The sequence below is a fragment of the Bos javanicus genome, chromosome 29 (assembly GCF_032452875.1).
Source record: "Bos javanicus breed banteng chromosome 29, ARS-OSU_banteng_1.0, whole genome shotgun sequence".
Lineage (NCBI taxonomy): Eukaryota > Metazoa > Chordata > Mammalia > Artiodactyla > Bovidae > Bos > Bos javanicus.
In genome coordinates, this window is record NC_083896.1 from 29,449,307 (window position 1) to 29,468,407 (window position 19,101).

A 19,101-nucleotide genomic window follows, 5' to 3' on the forward strand; every position below is an offset into this window, starting at 1 on the left:
CTGAGCAACTAACACTTGCACTTTTTACTTTCAGGATACTAGCCCTGTGTCAGTTTTATGTGTTGCATGTGTGTGCTAAGTCACTTTAGTCATGTCCAACTCTTTGTGACCCCGTGGACTGTAACCGGCCTGGCTCCTCTGTCCACGGGGATTCTCCAGGCAAGAATACTGGAGTGGGTTGCCGTGCCCTCCTCCAGGGGAATCTTCCCCACCTGGGGACTGAACCCAGGGCTCTTGTCTCCTGCATCCACAGGCAGGCTCTTTAGCACTAGTGCCCCTGTGTGTCGCACGTAAGTATTTATGCATATAACTATTTAAAATCATGCATTTCTCTCTAAGTTTCACTGTACTTAATGCCACGACTTTTCATGTGTTGGATTTTTGTTACCTGGCTCAAATTTTTTTTCTAATTATTTTATTTTATTTTTTTGACTCATGGATCATTTAGAATTGTGTTTTTATGTTTCCAAACATAAAAATCTTGGGAGAAAATCCCAAAGAAAATCTTTGGGAATCTGTTTATTCATATGACTCTAATTTCCTTTAGATTCTTTCCCTCCTTTTAAATTAATTTTTAAATTTTGGATTCACTTATCTTTAAGCATGATTGACTTGTATTCTGTTATTTTCAGGTGTTCAACATAGTGATTTGATATTTTTCTTAGATTTTTTTTATGTGGACCATTTTAAAGTCTTTATTGAATTTGTTACAGTATTGCTTCTGTTGCTTATGTTGTTTTTTCGGCCATGAGGCATGTGTGGTCTTAGCTCTCCCACCAGGGATCGAACCTTCACTCTCTACATTGGAAGGTGAAGTCTTAACCATTGGACTTCCAGAGAAGTCCCTGGTGTTTTTTATACATTACAAAATGATCACCGCAATAAGTCTAGTTAACATCTCTTACTATACAAAGTTGCTACACTATTGTTCACTGTGTTTCCTATGCTGTACATTATATTCCCTTGACTTCTTTTGTCCCTGGAAGTTTGCACCTCTTAATCCTCTCCTTTAGCTCTTGAACATATCTCAAATGGTTGTTTATTGCTTTTGTTCACTAATTTCAATGTCAGGTTCATCTTGGGGCCAGTATCTTTTTAAAAAATTTTTCTTAGCTATCAGTTACATTTTCCTGTTTTTTGTTTGTTTTTTTTCTGCTTGATGATTTGTATTATGTGGTGGACATAGTGAATGATGTATTTGAGAGATTCTGGACTCTGTTCCTCTGAAGAGTATTGACATTTGTTCTGGTAGATAGGTAGCTTGGGTTGACCTGAACTCCAAAGTTGGTCTTTGAGGTGGACAATAGCTGAAATCTCTGCTCAGTTCTCTCTCCTTCCAGGTGCTATTGTTGAGCCTCCTTGGATCAGTGTCAACCAAGAATGTGGTCACAGTTTATACTCAAGTTTTGGAGTTTATCCCCTCTGTGTTTCCCTTTCCAGGGTTTCCCCCTAATTTTACAGCTGCTCTGCCAGCTCCAGCCTATGTTCTCTGACCTCAAGCCAGTAAACTGGATTTTTGCCACCCTATGACATATGGATTGAGAATACCCTTAGGCATAAAGCCTCAGAACTGTCTGTCTCACCCAGTGCTGTCCTAGTCTTTTTAGGGGTGACTTCTCTCTGGTTCCCTTTCGAGGAATTTTTAAGTAGTTGTTTCTAACTTTTGGTTCATAGTTTTTAATTCTTATCTGAAGGAAGGTTAGTTCACCCAAACTAATCCACCATTCAGTTCAGTTCAGTCACTCAGTTCTGTCCAACTCTTTGCGACCCCATGGACTGCAGCACGCCAGGCCTCCCTGTCCATCACCAACTCCTGGAGTTTATTCAAACTCATGTCCATTGAGTTGGTGATGCCATCCAACCATCTCATCCTCTGTTGTCCCCTTCTCCTCCCGTCTTCAATCTTTCCTAGCATCAGGGTCTTTTCAAATGAGTCAGTTCTTCGCATCAGATGGCCAAAGTATTGGAGTTTCAGCTTCAACATCAGTCCTTCCAATAAATATTCAGGACTGATTTCCTTTAGGATGGACTGGTTGGATCTCCTTGCAGTCCAAGGGACTCTCAAGAGTCTTCTCCAACACCACAGTTCAAAAGCATCAATTCTTCTGCGCTCAGCTTTCTTTATAGTCCAACTCTCACATCCATATATGCTGCTGCTGGTAAGTCTCTTTAGTCATGTCCAAGTCTGTGACACCCCATAGACGACAGCCCATGAGGCTCCTCTGTGCATGGGATTCTCCAGGCAAGAATACTGGAGTGGGTTGCCATTTCCTTCTCCCCATCCATCCATGACCACTGGAAAAACCATAGCCTTGACTAGAAGGACCATTGTCAGCAAAGTAATGTCTCTGCTTTTTAATATGCTGTCTAGGTTGGTCATAGCTTTTCTTCCAAGGAGCAAACATCTTTTAATTTCATGGCTGCAGTCACCATCTGCAGTGATTTTGGAGCCCCCAGAAATAGTCTGTCACTGTTTCTATTGTTTCTCCATCTATTTGCCATGAAGTGATGGGACCAGATGCCATGATCTTAGTTTCCCAAATGTTGAGTTTTAAGCCAAATTTTTCACTCTCCTCTTTTACTTTCATCAAGAGGCTCTTTAGTTCTTCTTCACTTTCTGCCATAACGGTGGTGTCATCTGCGTATCTGCGGTTATTGATATTTCTCCTGGCAATCTTGATTCTAGCTTGTGCTTCATCCAGCCCAGCGTTTCTCATGATGTACTCTGCATATAAGTTAAATAAGCAGGGTGACAATATACGGCCTTGACATACTCCTTTCCCAATTTGGAACCAGTCTGTTGTTCCATGTCCAGTTCTAACTGTTGCTTCCTGACCTGCATACAGATTTCTCAAGAGGCAGGTCAGGTGGTCTGGTATTCCCATCTCTTGAAGAATTTTCCACAGTTTGTCATGATCCACACAGTCAAAGGCTTTGGCATAGTCAATAAAGCAGAAATAGATGTTTTTCTGGAACTCTCTTGCTTTTTCGATGATCCAGCAGATGTTGTCAATTTGATCTCTGGTTCCTCTGCCTTTTCTAAAACAAGCTTGAACATCTGGAAGTTCACAGTTCATGTATTGAAGCCTGGCTTGGAGAATTTTGAGTGTTACTCTACTACCGTGTGAGATGAGTGCAATTGTGTGGTAGTTTGTGCATTCTTTGGCATTGAGTTTCTTTGGGACTGGAACGAAGACTGACCTTTTCCAGTCCTGTGGCCACTGCTGAGTTTTCCAAATTTGGTGGCATATTGAGTGCAGCACTTTCACAGCATCATCTTTCAGGATTTGAATTAGTTCAACTGGAATTCCATCACCCCCACTAGCTTTGTGTGTAGTGATGCTTCTGAAGGCCCACTTGACTTCACATTCCAGAATGTCTGGCTCTAGCTGAGTGATGACACCATCGTGATTATCTTGGTCATGAAGATCTTTTTTGTATAGTTCTGTGTATTCTTGCCACCTCTTCTTAATATCTTCTGTTTCTATTAGGTCCATACCATTTCTGTCCTTTATTGAGCCCATCTTTGTATGAAATTGTTCCCTCAGTATCTCTAATTTTCTTGAAGAGATCTCTAGACTTTCCCATTCTATTGTTTTCCTCTATTTCTTTGCACTGATCGCTGAGGAAGGCTTTCTTATCTCTCCTTGCTGTTCTTTGGAACTCTGCATTCAAATGGGTATATCTTTCCTTTTCTCCTTTCCTGTTTGCTTCTCTTCTTTTCACAGCTATTTGTAAGGCCTCCTCAGACAGCCATTTTGCCTTTTTGCATTTCTTTTTCCTGGGGATGGTCTTGATCCCTGCCTCCTATATAATGTTGCAAACCTCCATCCATAGTTCATCAGGCACTCTGTCTATCAGATCTAGTCCCTTAAATCTATTTCTCACTGCCACTGTATAATCATAAGGGATTTGATTTAGGTCATACCTGGATGGTCTAGTAGTTTTCCCTACTTTCTTCGATTTAAGTCTGAATTTGGCAGTAAGGAGTTCATGATCTGAGCCACAGTCAGCTCCCGGTCTTGTTTTTGTTCACTCTATAGTGTTTCTCCATCTTTGGCAGCACAGGATATAATCAGTCTGATTTCAGTATTGACCATCTGGTGATGTCCACGTGTAGAATCTTCTCTTGTGTTGTTGAAAGAGGGTGTTTGCTATGACCAGTCCGTTCTCTTGGAAGAACTCTATTAGCCTTTGCCCTGCTTCATTCCGTACTCCAAGGCCAAATTTGCCTGTTACTCCAGGTGTTTCTTGACTTCCTACTTTTGCATTCCAGTCCCGTATAGTGAAAGTGAAAGTTGCTCAGTTGTTTCCGACTCTTTGCAACCTCATGGACTGTATAGTCTATGGAATTCTCCAGGCCAGAATACTGGAGTGGGTAGCCTTTCCCTTCTCCAGGGGATCTTCGCAACCCAGGGATCGAACCCAGGTCTCCCGCATTGCAGGCAGATTCTTTACCAGCTGAGCCACAAGGGAAGCCCAAGAATACTGGAGTGGGACATCTTTTTTGGGTGTTAGTTCTAGAAGGTCTTGCAGGTCTTCATAGAACTGTTCAACTTCAGCTTCTTCAGCATTACTGATCGGGGCATAGACTTGGATATTGAATACTGAGATATTGAATAATCCAGCATTATTGGAAGCCGAAACTCCCCTACCCTTCAATTGTTACAACATATTTGAATTTATTTCCTCAAAATACATAGCTAATAGATTAGGCTTCCCTGGTGGCTCAGACGGTAAAGAATCCCCCTGCAATGCGGGGGTCTTGGGTTGGGAAGATCCCCTGGAGGAGGGCATGGCAACCCACTCCAGTGTTCTTGCATAGAGAATCCCATGGACACGAGAGCCTGGCAGACTACAGTCCATGGATTCGCAAAGAGTCGGACACAACTGAATGACTAAGCACAGCACAGTAGATTTAGCTATGTTTAATACATTTAGCTAATATTTATCTCCCTCCATCAAAAAAATAGCATCTATAATGTTAGTAGGATTTTATTTCTCTTTGTTTCTGACACCAGGGGTTCCCAACATGCACCACCATTGTTATATTTTTAATATATTTTAAAATCTGTCAATTCAGATGTGTTGTACATGGTGTTTTTGACCTTGGCTGAGATTGTTCTGTGAGGTTTGCTTATTAGCTAATTTGACTTACTGATCAAACTGTGCAGTACTGTGTCTACTCTGGATTTTTTAAGTTTTTTATTATTATCATATCAAATTTACCACTGTATGAGTGGAAATTAAGACCTAATGTAGTTTTTATATGTTGTAATATTTCTTCAAGTAAATCTTTCCTACAAACACACACATAAAATCCTTGATAAGAACCAGAGCAAAAACATTGATTTTTCAGGGGCTTTTAAACAGAGGTGTGGGAGCAGTGGCTGATAAGAAATGGGCTTGTGTGGGACAGAGGTTTGGTTTTGGTGTTGAAAGAACTGTTTTACCTAATATTTATACTGTGCTATTTGCTCAGATTGCGATCATGCAATCTGGCCCTGCCTCACTGCTGCTCTGTAATCTTGATATGTTTGGAATGACATGGAATCTGAATATATAAAACATTTCTATGTCAGACTTTCTTACTTGTGAACTCAAGATGATGCTGCCTTTCTGGGCCCTTTTCCATAGATTAGATGTAAAAACACTTTGAAGAGTGTAACTCTAATACAAGATGAAAGGGGCTATATACAGTTACCACCTGCCCTCTATGCTGAGACAAACCAGTGAGTGACATTGTGTGTGAGAAAAAGATTTAGTTAAGATAATTATGACCTGTTCTATTTATGTAGTAGATAAATTAAAAGGAATCATTGTTATAATTCTGTTAAGCATAGAGTCTCCACTTATAACTCTCAAGGTCCCAAGAAAGGGTGGGTTTTGAACATCGTGGTAAGTAGAAGTGAGTTTGGTTTCCATAGGGATGGAAAGGTTGGGGTCAGAGACAAGGACTTGCAATATTATTTTAAGCTCCTAAAATGTTAGCACCTACTTTGCATTCCTCTTCATGGTCCCTGCCCTGGAGGACCCCTTCACTTTGAGGAATGTGGAATTGTTTAAAAATGCATCCACTTTGGGGCTTCCCTGGTGGTCCAGTGGTAAAGAATCCACCTGCCAATGCAAGGGACACAGATTTAATCCCTGTTCTGGGAAGAACCCACACGCCACACGGCAACTAAGCCCGCTGTGCTGTAACTACTCAGCCTGCGTGCCTAGAGCCTGTGCTCCGCAGTTGCGACTAGAGAAAGCTACATACAGCAGCGAAGACCCACCACAGCCAAAAACAAACCAAAAAATGAAATAAATCTTTTTAAAAATTGCAACCACTGTAGTGTGTGGAGCAAAAGGAAGCTCAGGGTGACCCTGCCCCTGGTTGATGGGAAAAGATGTCTGCCTAGAGTCAGTACTCTTTAATTACGCAAAATTTATTGAGAAAGAAAAATGTTGAGAGATAGGGTGAAGGAATAGGAAAGACGGAGGGCAGAGAAGGATGGGTAATGGCATGGAGAGGAAAGAGGATATTAGGGCTTCTGGTCTGACAGGCAGAGAAAGGTGTCATTAGCAGTTGCCTGGGGAAGACACTAAATTGAGTCCATTAGTGTGGAGGATTTTTGCTGCCTGAGTCAGGTCAAGAAGCCAGGGCATAGGCTGCTAGATCTTGTTGCAGAAAGACTGATTTCGACAGCATATAATTTGCATCCTGGTTCCGTGGGAGAAGAGGTTCATGGATGGGCACATGTTCTCACAGCCCTGAACCATGAATTGAAGTTTTCCACCTGGAAGAAGCAGAAACAGACTGTAAAGAGCACAGAGCTTCCTTGTTGAATCTTACTTTCATCATGGTCCTCAGAGTCCTTGCATAGGCATGACCAAGTCCTCCAACTTGCATATTCTTTCTCCCCTCCCCTTCTACCTGCTTCTTCTGGGCTGTTTCCCCATCAGTTGCCTACGCTTTCTAGTGAGGGACCAGACAAACCACAAGAGAAGTCAGGCAATGGGGTTCACAGGATAAAGTAACCAAGATCCCTTCCCTTATTTGAGGGATAAGGACTGAATACGGGCTTTCCAGGTTGCACTATGGTAAAGAACCCGCCTGCCAATGCAGGAGACACAGGAGATGCAAGTTTGATCCTTGGGTCAGGAAGATCCCCTGGAGTAGGAAATGGCAACTCACTCCAGTATTCTTGCCTGGAGAATCCCATGACAGAGGAGCCTGGTGGGCTACATTCCCTGGGGTCACAAAGTGCTGAACACCTCTGAGCAACCGAGCACAAAGGACTGAGTGTAAGGGTGGAGGGGTGTCGGAATCCACTCAGGCCTGGCAACTTGTGAACACAGACTAGTGGACAACTGTTGACTACCTAATTCATTTATTCAATACTTACTAAATGCTTGCCATGGACTAGGCATTGTGCTAAGTGCTAGGAATATATAGCCATGAACAAGATAGACACATTCCTGAGTTTGCAGTCAATGTCCCACTGGCTCAAGGGGCAACTCACACATTAATAGGAAGAGACAATCTCCCTGTCTTCTTTTAAGACATCAGAGGCCTTTGGGGAAGGGCCTCTCCCTCAATAGCTGGAATTCTACTCTTGATTCTTGTAAGAATTGTCCTCTTGACTCTCTAAGCTTCTAGGGAATCCCAGCTTGATCCCTCCTCCAGCCCCTGCCACCCTAACCATCCCCTCCCCCATCAGTACTCAAGCTAGCTGATGAGTTCTCTGTCAAAGACCAGCCCATGAAGTCCCCACATACCTTCAAAGATCTTCTTTAACATGCACTGCTGGGAATTCTGAGTGGAGCAGACTCCCTCTCCACGAAGACATTTCCCTTGGTCATTCATATAAGAGCATGTGTGGCAGCTTAATGGTGGGCCTGAAAAATTTAAGATCAGCCTGATGAAATAACCCTGTGATCCAGATGTGTAGCCTTGAATCACACATCTGGGAAGGGATGATGGACAATAAGTAGAACCATTTTGTAGGTCTGAGAAAGCATCTTTTCCCTTCCATACCAGAGAAAATGACTTCATCCTTACTGCTTCATCTATGATATTCATTGCTGATGAATCCCACCTTTCTCCCTCCAGTACTGACTTTAATTCATAGCCCAGTGGCTTCCTGGACATTGATCATTAGATGCCCTTCTTCTGTGTCTAACTCAATAGGAGCGATGGAACTTTTCACATGACATTCATACTCCTCACGATATTCTCAGTTATCCACAAGGCACAGACACTTGCAGTAAAATTTGACTGATTAATAAGCTGTGTTAAGGACTTCCCTGGTGACCCAGTGGTTAAGACTCCTCCTTCCAATACAGGGGGAGGGGAGGGTTCAATCCCTGGTTGGGGAGCTAAGAACCCACATGCCTCAAGGCCAGAAGATCAAAACATAAAACAGAAGCAGTACTGTAAAATTCAATAAAGACTTTTTAAATAGTATGCATCAAAAGTAAATAACAAAGAAAAGAGAAATTGCTTTAAAAAAAAAAAAAAACTACGTTGGAATGTTCTAATGTTGCAAACCTGGTAAAGTGTTTGTATCAATTTGCTACTCTCAAATTCACCTCAATCAGGGCAGTTTGTCACAAAGGGCAGAGCCTCTCTGAAATGACTCAATATTGCCTATTTCCACTGGCAATTTCCTAATTAAGGAAGCATAAAGTGGAAAGAATATGGGCTAATCTTAGCTTTGCTTCTTTCTAGCCAGATGAGGTAAACCTCACTCTCTCTTCTGAAAATTTGGAATACTGCTACTTACACAAATGGGGTGAACATAAAGTGTTTATGTCTAGTAATAACTTGAGACAATAACCTTAAATCTTGTTTTTCTTCCTGAACAAACCCTTGTAAGAGCCAAAGAGCTGCAGTTGTCCTGGGAACTTATTTCTGTATCTTGCAGACAAAAGTGTTGGCATGCTTTACTTTCCAATGATAAAAGAAACGGTCACATATCGAGGTCTAGAGAAGTCATTCTGGCTTATACATGAGTTAACTTGAATTTTTTGCTAACTACAATAGCTTCTTTGTGGCCTATCAAACATACATTGTACATCTCTTTTAATTAGTAAAGAAAATGTCACATTGACAAGAAGTTAAAAGTTCATATTAAAAATTAAGATTAAATACCCTTCTTTCTGGGACACCGATTCAAGTCCTCCACTGATGATTAAACTCCCTTTCCAGGTGGGGAGCCCAAACTGTACGTGCTGTATGTGTATGAACTGGTCTGTTGTGTTTTTTTAAAACCGTGAAGAAATATAACCCTGACTTGTTCAATATGCCTTGTCTGGACGAGATATAAAACTGCCGAAAACTGCTTCTCCAGGGCCGTTTCTCAGACTAATCTGCGAAGCCAACTAGTCCTCAGTTTGGCTCAAATAAAACTTTTCTATTATTAATGATTGTTTATTATTTCCACTGACATCATGTTCAGACAAAAAAAGCCCAGAGCTACCTGTCTGGTGCTAGCCATGTTGTTGGAGGATTTGCAAAGATTTTAACATAGTTTGTGAATAGGCTGATTTAGCCTGAAGCTCACCAAGGTTGTCTTCCATGAGCCCCTTCTTCCAGTGGAGCTGTGGGCATTCATTTTCCTAATTTCTAATGTGGAATGAAGTTGCAGGGACAGCTGGCAGTTTGTATTTTGTTTTTCTTAAAGAGGGCCCTCTGAACTGTTTAGCCTTCAAAAGCCCCACAACACCTGAATTCTGCCTCTGGGGATTATTGCAAAGAAATGTAAAGAGATTCTTTGAGAGAGTTGTTCGTTCCGTCTGAACTGTTCTTTCTTCTGAATGTCTTAAAACTGGCTTTCTTGATGTGTCACCTACTTTCCCCTGCAAGTCAAGGAAGGGTACCCATGCAAATACGACTCACCTGAGAATGTGCTTGAAGGTGGGAGTTCTGAGGGCTGTTCCGCTGATGATTCGGCTGAGACCTGTTCGGCTGAGATCGGTTCAACTGCAGACTGTTCTCCTGCAGGTTTATCACTTGCAACCTGTTCGTTTGTGGGCTGTTCACCTACGGCCTGTTCACCGACAGACTGTTCGCCTAGAGGCTGCTCACCTATAGGTTGTTCCACAGAAAGTTGTTCACCGGGAGTGTGCTCATTCAGAGTGTGCTCACCTGCAGCAGCCTCCCCTGGAGCATGCTCAACCGCAGTAGCGTGATCAACTGGAGCGGGCCCACTTGCGTGTTCAACTGCCAAGGGCTCACCGGAAGCGTGTTGGGCTGCAGCGGTCTCACTTGAGCCACGCTCACTCAAAGTGTTGTCGATTGAAGAAGTCTCATATAAAGCCTCATCCAAAGGGTTTGCAAGTGAAAAGTAGTCACTTGAGAGTTGCTGAACTGATGCTTGATGATCCATAGAGCCAAGAAACTCATCAGATTGAGCTGATGCTGCTGGGGTGGAGAAGTAATAGAAGAGAGATGGTGAGGGTGAGAGAGGATGCCCCGGTAAGGCGTCCTTTCCTATGAAGCAAGGCTCATGTTGTGGGAGCGCTGGGTTTCTGGGGGTCTGGTCAAGCACCTGAAGATACTGCAGAGGCTGGAGGCAGTCAACCGATTGCTCGAGGGACCGTGAAGGCCAGGGGTGTTAAGGAACCGCAGAGGCTACCTTTGTGATTGAAGGGAAGAATTTTAAGATCCACAGTGTTTGTGTGGATCTGTGTACCCTGAGTGGGCACAGGGCACCAAAAGCACCTGTGCCTCCCTGACAAAGACAGCATCAGGAAATCAACGTCCCATCGTTCATGTAACCAGAATTCCACTGCTCGCCTCCCTCCGGTTCCCCTGTGGGTGAAAGGTCGGAATGGAGACACAACGGAGAGAGACTCTGCAGTGTTTCAGCAACTGAGTAATTCTAGCTGAAACCAAGGGCGGAAGATTTTAAACTCCAAACAAAATGATTTTGAAACTAGAGAGGACAAATATATAATGAGGCCACGAAAATTACCAGAAGGGATTAAGACCTTTATTTGGCAAGTTCATGTTTTTTCCCACACCCAATCCCCTATCCATGTGGTTGGGAACCGAAAACCAAGTTGCCATGAATTATTAAGATAAAAATATGATATACTTCTATATCTCTGCATTGAGACTCCTTTTGATGTACCATTTACTCCTACTTCATGGAGTTGTCATGAGTCTTCAATAAGATAAATTGTGAAGTGCCTAGTCCATTGCTGAAGTGCTCAATTAACTTTAATTTTTCCTTCTCCTGACCTTGCATTTGGAATTCCAAAACTCTTAGCTGGTCACTCTCTTCTGACTTGTCTCTCCTACATTTAATCCAGTTTATCAATGACCGTCAGACGAATACTCCTTAAGTACAGCTTTTATTTTATTAAGTGTAGCATCATGCAGACAATTTGATTATTACTCTTTTTTAAATTATTATTACTCTTTGAGTAACTGATTTAGGCTGAATAACCTAGAAGAGGGTGGGGAATAGACTTTAATGATGAGTATTTTATTAATCCTATCAAAAAGCTGAGAGGAATATAATATAGTCAGTATCATCCTGATTATAATCCTGTAAGAATTTGTGTGTGTGTGTGTGTGTGTGTATCTTGAGTGATTTGAAGTCCTTATAACCAATGACTTTCAAAAGACTAACATTAGAATATGTTGATAAAGGAAAGATAAGATAGACTAAGGCTTTTGCATAAGTGCTCAGTTGTGTACACTCTTTGCAACCCTGTGCATCTGCCAGGCTCCTCTGCCCATGGGATTTTTCCAGGCAAGAATACTGGAGTGGGTTGCCATTTCCTCTTCCAGAAGATCTTCCTGACCCAGGGATAGAACCTGCATCTCCTGCGTTGGTAGGTGGGCATTCTTTACCGCTGTGCCACCTGGGAAATCCGACTAAGGCTTTTAGGAGTTTTTAATTTTAAAAAGTTGTTACAGAAATACTACCTGCTTGACTGATTCTTCAAAAGTGAACAGAAGTTTTAACAAAGAGATTTTTAATACAAAAAAAAAAGAGGCTTGAAAAAGCACACTCCTTTCTTAGTCATTCTCATCATTTATGACTCACTGCCTCACAAAGTGGCTGGCACATACTACCATCTGGTATGTAGCTTGTTTCTGAGTCAATTTTTGAAAACCAAAGAAGGCAAAAGACAAAATCTCAGAGAACCAACATTACAGAAAACACTCTCATTTAATGGAGAGCTAGAAACTCATGGCCTCTGGCTTCTGCAGGAGGAAGAAGGGAATAGAGCTCACCCTGAATGGGCATCCTGAGAGAGGAGAAACAGATGACTGAACAGATAGACCAGAACCCGGAAGGGGAGGCTTCTAGGATCTCTGGCCCCGGGACGACTTTCAGGCATACCTCACTCCTTTCTCCTGTGTCTTTCCTTCTACCTTAAGTACACAAGGATCCCACACACTCAGTTCACTGGGGCAAACCTTCCCAGACTTCCAGAACCCTAGACCTGTCTTCTCATTTCACAGAGCATCAGGTACAACGTCAAGTGGCTGAAAGTATTAGGAATGAGCTGTGCCAAGCTAGTCTGTGATGGTGAAGCCATTAACTAGGGGGAATCAACCGATTCAGCAACTCTCAGAGTTGAACTTGTTCAGCCACTCCTGCTTCAGATTGGTCTGGGTAACTAAGATACTGGTCTTCGTTCTTCAAGGGCCTTAAACAGGCCTCTTCCATGTCCACCTGGAACCAAGAGAGAGGACTCACCTCTGGCAGATCCAAGGAAACACAGACTCACTAGTAGAAGGAAATTCTTCATCTGGATTTTGGGCAAGAGGGGACCCTGGTGTGGGGCACCCAAGAGCAGTGAAGAAAACCTGTGAGCGGAGGCTTCCAGTGCCGAGCCACAGAGTCTGCAAATTCTAGAACCTCAGAAACAATCCATGATTCCTCACAATGGGTTGTGCTGATCAGGTGCCTGATCCGGCATGTTGACGCTCTGGCAACCCCCAGCAAACCATACTGTGAGGGCTGATATGTCCCGTGCCTGGCACTTTATTGTGGCTCTCTGCCTTTTCTTTAAAAAATCAAGTTGCCAAAATAACATATATACTCTCTGTAATAAATTTTAAAAGCCATCTACTCGCTTTTTAAAGTGTTCATGACAGTGAGGTGTGATTAGCTGGTTATTTTTTTATTTGGTTCTCTGTATGAGCCCTTTTATTTGGGTCAGGGGCCTCAGAAGGCTGATCTCTATTGAGCTGATCACCTTGAAGGCTGGTTGGGTTTGGCTTCAGATTGTGTTCAGCCAGTGGAAGACTGGAGAAGGGAACACACATACAGATTGAGACTGAAGTATTTATTCCTCCTATTACCTTCCTACCACAGTTCAGATGCTGGCTGGGTCTTGACAGGACAGTTTCTGTTCAGTGTCTCTCCTCATGGCTCCGGTTCTCCACCAGGCTGTGGGAGCATGGCTTCCTTCCCCTCCCCGCTGAGGCCTAAGAAGGATGATGATTTCTTACTGTTGCTAAACCTGGATGCCCCAACTTTATTTTCATTGTTTCCTTAACCCTGCTCACTTCTGTCAATCATCTTTTCATAAAGGCCCATATCAATCATGGTTTCGGCAGGAAACAGATGGCAAACTCAGATGGGTGACAGGAGGATGCACCTGATATGGACATGGAAAAGGGATCTCCAGCCTCGAGCTGACTGCTGAAAAGACGGGTGCAGCGAAGCGTCTACCTGGTATTACACTGGAACTTTAGGAAGACGGGGCCGCCCAGGTGGTGCCAGTGGTAAAGAAGCCGCCTGCCAGTGCAGGAGACGTAAGAGACGTGGGTTTGATCCCTGGGTCGGGAAGATCCCCTGGAGGAGGGCATAGTAACCCACTCCAGTATTCTTGCCTGGAGAATCCCATGGACAGAGGAGCCTGGAGGGCTACAGACACGACTGGTGGCAGAGGTCTACCTAGCCCCCATCTCCTCCCTCTTCCTTGCCCACCTCTCTTGGACCCTTCATTACGTATACCACAGAATGCTGGATCTAGAATAGACGTATTTGTCACTCTTATAATTACTGAATGCTCTTCTCCCCCATTAGGCTTTAAGCTCTATGAAAGTGGTGTTTCAGTCTGTCTTGATCACTGTTGTGTCCTCGCTACCTGAGAGCATGCTGACACACAACAGGTGTTTAATACTGCGTAGGCCAAAAAGTTCACTTGGGTTGTCCATAAGCTGTTATGGAAAAACCAGAATGAACTTTTTGGCCACCCCAATAGATTTTTTTTCCTGCATGAAGGAATGAATCAGTTGCCTTTTCTCTACATCATGCAAAGAAATAGAGGAAAACAACAGAATGGGAAAGACTAGAGATCTCGTCAAGAAAATTAGAGATACCAAGAGAACATTTCATGCAAAGATGGGCTCGATAAAGGACAGAAATGGTATGGACCTAACAGAAGCAGAAGATATTAAGAAGAGGTGGCAAGAATACACAGAAGAACTGTACAAAAACAGCTTCATGACCCAGATAATCACGATGGTGTGATCACTCACCTAGAGCCAGACATCTTGGAAGGTAAAGTCAAGTGGGCCTTAGAAAGCATCACTATGAACAAAGCTAGTGGAGGTGATAGAATTCCAGTTGAGCTATTCCAAATCCTGAAAGATGATGCTGTGAAAGTGCTGCACTCAATATGCCAGCAAATTTGGAAAACTCAGCAGTGGCCACAGGACTGGAAAAGGTCAGTTTTCATTCCAATCCCAAAGAAAGGCAATGCCAAAGAATGTTCAAACTACCACACAATTGCACTCATCTCACATGCTAATAAAGTAATGCTCAAAATTCTCCAAGCCAGGCTTCAGCAATACGTGAACCGTGAACTTCCTGATGTTTAAGCTGGTTTTAGAAAAGGCAGAGGAACCAGAGATCAAATTGCCAACATCCGCTGGCTCACGGAAAAAGCAAGAGAGTTCCAGAAAAACATCTATTTCTGCTTTATTGACTATGCCAAAGCCTTTGACTGTGTGGACCACAATAAACTGTGGAAAATTCTTCAAGAGATGGGAATACCAGACCACCTGACCTGCCTCTTGAGAAATCTATATGCAGGTCAGGAAGCAACAGTTAGAACTGGACATGGAACAACAGACTGGTTCCAAATTGGGAAAGGAGTACGTCAAGGCCGTATACTGTCACCTTGCTTATTTAACTTATATGCAGAGTACATCATGAGAAATGCTGGACTGGAAGAAACGCAAGCTGGAATCAAGATTTCCGGGAGAAATATCAATCACCTCAGATATGCAGATGACACCACCCTAATGGCAGAAAGTGAAGAGGAACTCAAAAGCCTCTTGATGAAAGTGAAAGAGGAGAGTGAAAAAGTTGGCTTAAAGCTCAACATTCAGAAAACGAAGATCATGGGATCTGGTCCCATCACTTCATGGGAAATAGATGGGGAAACAGTGGAAACAGTGTCAGAGTTTATTATTTTGGGGCTCCAAAATCACTGCAGATGGTGACTGCAGCCATGAAATTAAAAGACGCTTACTCCTTGGAAGGAAAGTTATGACCTACCTAGATAGCATATTAAAAAGCAGAGATATTACTTTGCCAACAAAGGTCTGTCTAGTCAAGGTTATGGTTTTTCCTGTGGTCATGTATGGATGTGAGAGTTGGACTGTGAAGAAAGCTGAGTGCCAAAAAATTGATGCTTTTGAACTGTGGTGTTGGAGAAGACTCTTGAGAGTCCCTTAGGCTGCAAGAGAACCAACCAGTCCATTTTAAAGGAAATCAGTCCTGGGTGTTCATTGGAAGGACTGATGCTAAAGCTGAAACTCCAGTACTTTGGCCACCTCATGCAAAGAGTTGACTCATTGGAAAAGACTCTGATGCTGGGAGGGACTGGGGGCAGGAGGAGAAGGGGACGACAGAGGATGAGATTGGCTGGATGGCATCACCAACTTGATGGACGTGAGTTTGAGTGAACTCTGGGAGTTGGTGATGGACAGGCAGGCCTGGCGTGCTGCGATCATGGTGTCTCAAAGAGTCGGACACAACTGAGCGACTGAACTGAACTGAACTGAGAGTGGGCTGGGTGAAGATTCTGGGTCAGTTGGAGAAAGCAGGACCTCAGGGGTCAGAGGTTGCAGAGGCCTACCCTACTTGGCTGGAGTTGGAGGAGAAAACTGAGGATTCTCAGGTCTTTTGCTTCATCTGGGGAGTCCTACCGCCAGGGAAGCCATCAAGACTGTGCAGCATCTGTCCTGACATTTCCTTCCTCTGTCTTGTCTTTCTGTCCCTCCCCTTTCCTTCCTCCACCTTCATCCCAAGCTCCATCCCAAGCCACATCCATTGCTATTGTTCAGTCGCTAAGAGATGTCTGACTCTTTGCGACCTCATGGATTGCAGCACACCAGGCTTCCCTGTCCTTCACAGTCTCCCAGAGTTTGCTCAAACTCATGTCCATTGAGTCGGTGATGCCATCCAACCATCTCATCCCCTGTCACCCCTCTTCTCCTCCTGCCCTTAATCTTTCCCAGCATCAGGGTCTTTTCTAATAAGTCAGCTGTTTGCATTAGGTAGCCAAAGTGTTGGAGCTTCAGCTTCAGCATCAGTCCCTCCAATGAATACTCAGGGTTGGTTTTCTTTAGAATTGGGTGGTTTGATTTCCTACCTGTCCAAGGGACTTTCTCAAGAGTCTTTTCATGGCTACATTCATACACGACTTCTAATTATTCTCTGAATACGCAATGCCCTCTGTATTTTTGTGGTCCCCTCCCCCTTCTTGACATTGTACTTTTCCATCTCAACTTCGTGACAAGAATTAATTCTTAATCCATGTCAGTCACCACCTACCATTTGGAGACTCCCCAGATCCACCAATCTGTTTCACAGACTCCTCTCTTTTTAGTTCAGGCCCATACATCTGAATACCAGCTGGAATACCAGCTGGACACTTCCAGCTCAATATCCCAGAACACTTGAAACTCGGCATTTGTGATGCTGAATTTATCGTGTGCGCCGCCACTACTGAGCCTGTGCTCTAGAGCTGGAGAGCTGCAACTACTGAAGCCCTCCACAACCACTGAAGCCCGCCCACTTAGAGCCCCGTGCTCTGCAACAAGAGAAGCCGCCAGAAGGAGCAGCCCGGTGCACTGCAAGGGAGAGTAAGTACCCACTGGCGACAATCAGAGAAAAGCCTGTGCACAGCAACACAGACCCAGCACAGCCAAATATAAATATATAGATAAAATTATTTTTAAAAATTCAAAGCTAGTTAAAATGAGGGCAAAAGAAGCCAGGAAAGAACATGGCTTCTTCTGTAGAGCAGGTGGAGGTGAGCAGAGGCCGTGTGCAGGACTGAAGGGCTCCCATCAGACACTGGGTTTACTGCATCTTGAGGAAGCCCAGCCCTTCACCTCATCTCCCATTGGACTATAAACTTCATTCAGTTTTTATTATTAGGGGAATGAACTGTTGCAAAATGCTTAATGTTCTACCCTGATTGTACATGCTTAGATATATATGGCTCAAAACATGCTGTAGGCAACCAACACCTGACCCAGCCAAACAAAGAAATATAACCACAAAGAAAAACCAACCACCAACAACAAAAATAGGGGAATTCCCTGCAGTCCAGTGGCTAAGACTGAAAGGTTGTTGTTGAATCACGCGAAGACACTGGGATTCTCGGCCCCCGGAGGAGAAGAATTCAACCCAGGGCCAGAGACGAGGCTTGATTGCTCAGAGCTTTTGTGTAATAAAGTTTTATTAAAGTATAAAGGAGATAGAGAAAGCTTCTTACATAGGCATCAGAAGGGTGCAGAAAGAGTACCCCCTTGCTAGTGTTAACAATGAAGTTATATACTCTCCAATGAATCCAAAGAATGTCTGGAGGTTGTAAAGACCTCACCAGACCTACTCCCATAATTTACATTTTAAAATAAAAGAATTAGGCAGAAGGTTTAATCCAGAGACTGTCCTCAGGCAGGATACATTATTGTTGTATAATCCCTGTAAAGACCAGGTCTACTCCCATAATTTACATTTTAAGATAACAGAATTAGCCAGAAGGTTTAATCCAGAGACTGTCCTCAGGCAGGATACATTATTGTTATATAATCCTTGTAAAGACGCCCAAGGAGCAGTGGCTGCGGGGGCCCAGGAGGGCCTAGAGGAGCTATCCCACGTTGAAGGTCAGGAAGGGTGGCGGTGAGGAGATACCCCTTGTCCAAGGTAAGGAGCAGTGGCTATGCTTTGCTGGAGCAGCCGTGAAGAGATACCCCACGCCCAAGGTAAGAGAAACCCAAGTAAGATGGTAGGTGTTGCAAGAGGGCATCAGAGGGCAGACACACTGAAACCATACTCACAGAAAACTAGTCAATCTAATCACACTAGGACCACAGCCTTGTCTAACTCAATGAAATTAAGCCATGCCCATGGGGCAACCCAAGAGGGGTGGGTCATGGTGGAGAGATCTGACAGAATGTGGTCCACTGGAGAAGGGAATGGCAAACCACTTCAGTATTTTTGCCTTGAGAACCCCATGAACAATATGAAAGGACAAAATGATAGGACACTGAAAGAGAAACTCCCCAGGTCAGTAGGTGCCCAATATGCTGCTGGAGATCCGTGGAGAAATAACTCCAGAAAGTATGAAGGGATGGAGCCAAAGCAAAAACAATACCCAGCTGTGGATGTGACTGGTGATAGAAGCAAGGTCCGATGCTGTAAAGAGCAATATTGCATAGGAACCTGGAATGTCAGATCCATGAATCAAGGCAAATTGGAAGTGGTCAAACAAGAAGAGATGGCAAGAGTGAATGTCGACATTCTAGGAATCAGCGAACTAAAATGGACTGGATTGGGTGAATTTAACTCAGATGACCATTGTATCTACTTCTGTGGGCAGGAATCCCTGAGAAGAAGTGGAGTAGCCATCATGGTCAACAAAAGAGTCCAAACTGCAGTACTTGGACGCAATCTCAAAAACGACAGAATGATCTCTGTTCGTTTCCAAGGAAACCATTCAATATCACAGTAGTCCAAATCTATGCCCCAACCAGTAATGCTGAAGAAGCTGAAGTTGAACGGGTCTATGAAGACTTACAGGACCTTTTAGAACTAACACCCCAAAAATACATCCTTTTCA

General features: G+C 43.6%; 1 protein-coding gene across 2 annotated transcripts; it reads right to left on the reverse strand.

The window, feature by feature from the left end:
• Positions 1–6,413: 6,413 nt before the first annotated feature.
• ACRV1 (acrosomal vesicle protein 1) lies at positions 6,414–12,867 on the reverse strand. 2 transcript variants are annotated; one of them, XM_061406347.1, is made up of 4 exons: positions 12,708–12,867; positions 9,887–10,408; positions 7,765–7,884; positions 6,414–6,782 (listed from the first exon to the last, which is right to left on the reverse strand). In XM_061406347.1, exons 1-4 carry the CDS (start codon positions 12,757–12,759, stop codon positions 6,658–6,660), a joined length of 819 nt encoding a protein of 272 aa, XP_061262331.1. In that variant the 5' UTR covers positions 12,760–12,867; the 3' UTR covers positions 6,414–6,657. The 2 variants fall into 2 exon arrangements, with proteins under 2 accessions (XP_061262331.1, XP_061262330.1); XM_061406346.1 differs by having other exon boundaries at positions 9,887–10,411; positions 12,708–12,866.
• Between the last annotated feature and the right edge of the window lie 6,234 nt (positions 12,868–19,101).

Coding starts and splice junctions, on each gene's coding strand:
- ACRV1 (XM_061406346.1), bottom strand. CDS start 12,759: ATGAAGAATTTCCTTCTACTAGTGAGTCTGTGTTTCCTTGGATCTGCC. Junction 10,412..12,707: donor TTTCCTTGGATCTGCCAGAG/GTGAGTCCTCTC, acceptor TCTCCACCCCAG/CAGCATCAGCTCAATCTGAT. Junction 7,885..9,886: donor ACCTTCAAGCACATTCTCAG/GTGAGTCGTATT, acceptor TAAATTTTTCAG/GCCCACCATTAAGCTGCCAC.